Here is a 2,775-nt window from a genome sequence, read left to right as displayed (position 1 = left end):
AAAAATTTGAAGATAATAATATACATTGATTTAAAAAATTAGGTATTACATCAATTTGAAGAACAAAAACACAATGCTGCGACGATGGCGACGAGACACACAATGTAAGGAGAAAGTTTTATCTACCAGGTTCACCAGCTGGCAAAGGTGCTAAATGGGAATGGGCAGGTGATTCAGATGATTGGCATACTTATGACATGGAAGTGCAATGTCTTATAGAAGAAGCATGGGCGAGAGTAAGCAGACGAATATTTCCAAGGTAAACAATTTTTGTGCTCGAGTCTTCTAATAAAAAAAAATATTTTTTCCAGGGTGACAAAACTATCGACATTTCCAAAACTTACTTGGGTTTCCCTTACATTATCAATTTCTGCAATCTGACGCAAGTGAGATGTTGTACGGGCTATGTGAGGCCGATAAGACGAATACAACAGGCACCTTATCCACTGGTCAAAGTCGCGCTAGAAGAATTGCAAGTCACTTCCGGGAGAAAATCTGCGTCGGTTACGGTTAAAAGTTCCACCGTCAAAGTTACACATAAGAAATCGTCTAATGGAAGTACAAAGAAAAATAACAAGAAAGTGAGTTTTTTCTTCAACGTGATGTTCCTATATTGGAGATACTCACTTGTGAATTGTTTTTTTCAGAGTAAAAGCGGAGAGACGAACGGACCGACGAATATTGCACGCGTTATTCTCAGTAATTTCAATATATTTGGCAGCAAACATGGCATCGAGAACACTCCCGCAACGACGAATGTGGAATCCGCTCAGAAGAGGAAGACCTGGGACACGGTACTGGACGTCGATTCCAGCAGCACTAAGAGCGGTCGCAGACCGAGCGTGGACACCGTATCCACGTATTTAAGTCATGAAAATCCAGTAGACTTGCTGGACAGCAGCATGGGAAGCGATGACGCGTTTAAGGATTCCATTCTTGGTGTGTTCTTATATAAAAATACATTTACTTGTTTTAACTATTCAATCATCTATAAATTTACATCTTTAATTTTAATATGAGAAAATAGCTCATTCATATATATTCATTTAATTAGAATATAAATTTTAATTTTGGTATTTGAATGCATTTGTATGTTTACCTTTCGGGATTTTTTTCGAACAGAGTCGAACGTTCGAAATAATACTAATATGTTAATGATACTAATATGTTAATTACTATAATATTAATTACTCTAGGGATGGACGCTACGTCGGATGTGATATCCCAATATGTGAAAGTGGTGGAAAGCGACGACTCCGATTCGTGTCCGGTATGCCTGGGCGCTCCAGAGCCATTGACGGTCGAACTGACGCGTTGCAGGCACAGACTGCACTTGGCGTGTTTGAACGCGATGCTTAGCTCCCAGCAGCCACCCATGTATATACAATGTCCAGTTTGTCGTATGATTTATGGCGAGAAAAGAGGCAATCAGCCGCCAGGCATGATGAACTGGACGCGGATACCGCGAGCATTACCGGGTTTCCCGAAAACTAATACTATACAAATTACTTACGAGTGAGTGAGACAAAAGAAAGAAAGAACGAAAATCTTTTCATATAACTCGTATCATAACGATATTCTTCAAAGATTTTTATCAACAATTTTAAAAGAACTAATTTTAGATTAATTTTATTTAGAATAAATAAATTTGATACGAATCTAATTTGAGATAAATATTGGATAATAAATGAGAGAATTAATATCTCTTTCTCTGAATAAATATATATACTCAGGGAGAAATATTTATATCAATTTTCATTTTAATTTTCTCAGCATCCCATCCGGAATTCAGAGTAACGAACATCCAAATCCGGGTCAAGCGTATTACGCCGTGGGCTTCCCCCGTGTGTGTTATCTTCCGGATAATAGTCTTGGTCGCCGTGTATTGAGATTGCTGCAAGTTGCGTTTGAACGCAGATTGATCTTCACGATCGGTCGATCAGTCACTACCGGTCGCGAGGACGTCGTCACATGGAACGAGATCCACCACAAGACCGAACTCGGACCATCCACATCCGGTCACGGCTATCCCGACCATAGTTACCTCGAAAGAACGCTCGCAGAACTGGCAGCGCAAGGTGTGACTGATGGGCAGTAATTGCCGATATATCAACAATTGCATTTATTGAAATTATTAACACATAAATGAAGTGTTCATACAAAAATCAGTTGACCCATGTAATTCTGAAAAAAGGAATCGAGATTTGGCTGCTTGAAATATTGGCTGCAGGAAAAGCAACTCTGCAATTATAACATTCTTTATGGTTTATTAGTACATTTAGATCTAATGAAAAACTAAAGGCAAAAATCCACCAATCATATTAAAAAATTTTACGACAGTTGCAAATCTGTTTTTCCTACTGAACGCAATTATTTATAAAGCTTCGAAATCTTTCTTACTATCGAACATAATACTATCGAAGGCTGACTCATTTTTGCATACTGTATGAACATTCGCGATAAATTTAAGGTCATTGTTAGCACTTTGCTCAAAAATTTATGAATATATTGGTTCAAAATATGAAAAATAGTTATTTAAATTTTATTCGGTTATTTTGTTTTTTTTTTTTAATTTATTAAATTTAATTTTATTTATCAATATCAGCTTATTAAAACCTCATCGACAAAGTGTTAACATAAACTTATGTCTTAGAGATAAAAATTAGCACGAAGAAATTGGAGATGTATATTTTAAAACATTTATTTGATCTTTATTCCGTGCTAAGCAAGGAACTGATAGATATATTCTAGAGTTTTAGATTTATATATTGGGTT

At 36.5% G+C, this 2,775-nt stretch overlaps 1 protein-coding gene across 1 annotated transcript in view; it reads left to right on the top strand.

The window, feature by feature from the left end:
* The window catches only part of LOC105619119 (protein deltex), a 3,630-nt gene extending 1,532 nt beyond the window's left edge, over positions 1-2,098 (top strand). The window contains 6 exon segments of the mRNA XM_012200649.1: positions 43-61; positions 63-236; positions 312-581; positions 648-939; positions 1,197-1,515; positions 1,774-2,098. Coding sequence (XP_012056039.1) covers positions 43-61; positions 63-236; positions 312-581; positions 648-939; positions 1,197-1,515; positions 1,774-2,098 — 1,399 coding nt within the window.
* Positions 2,099-2,775: the final 677 nt, after the last annotated feature.

The sequence above is a fragment of the Atta cephalotes genome, assembly GCF_000143395.1.
Source record: "Atta cephalotes unplaced genomic scaffold scaffold00019, whole genome shotgun sequence".
Lineage (NCBI taxonomy): Eukaryota > Metazoa > Arthropoda > Insecta > Hymenoptera > Formicidae > Atta > Atta cephalotes.
This window is presented reverse-complemented; position numbering and strand designations above follow the sequence as displayed.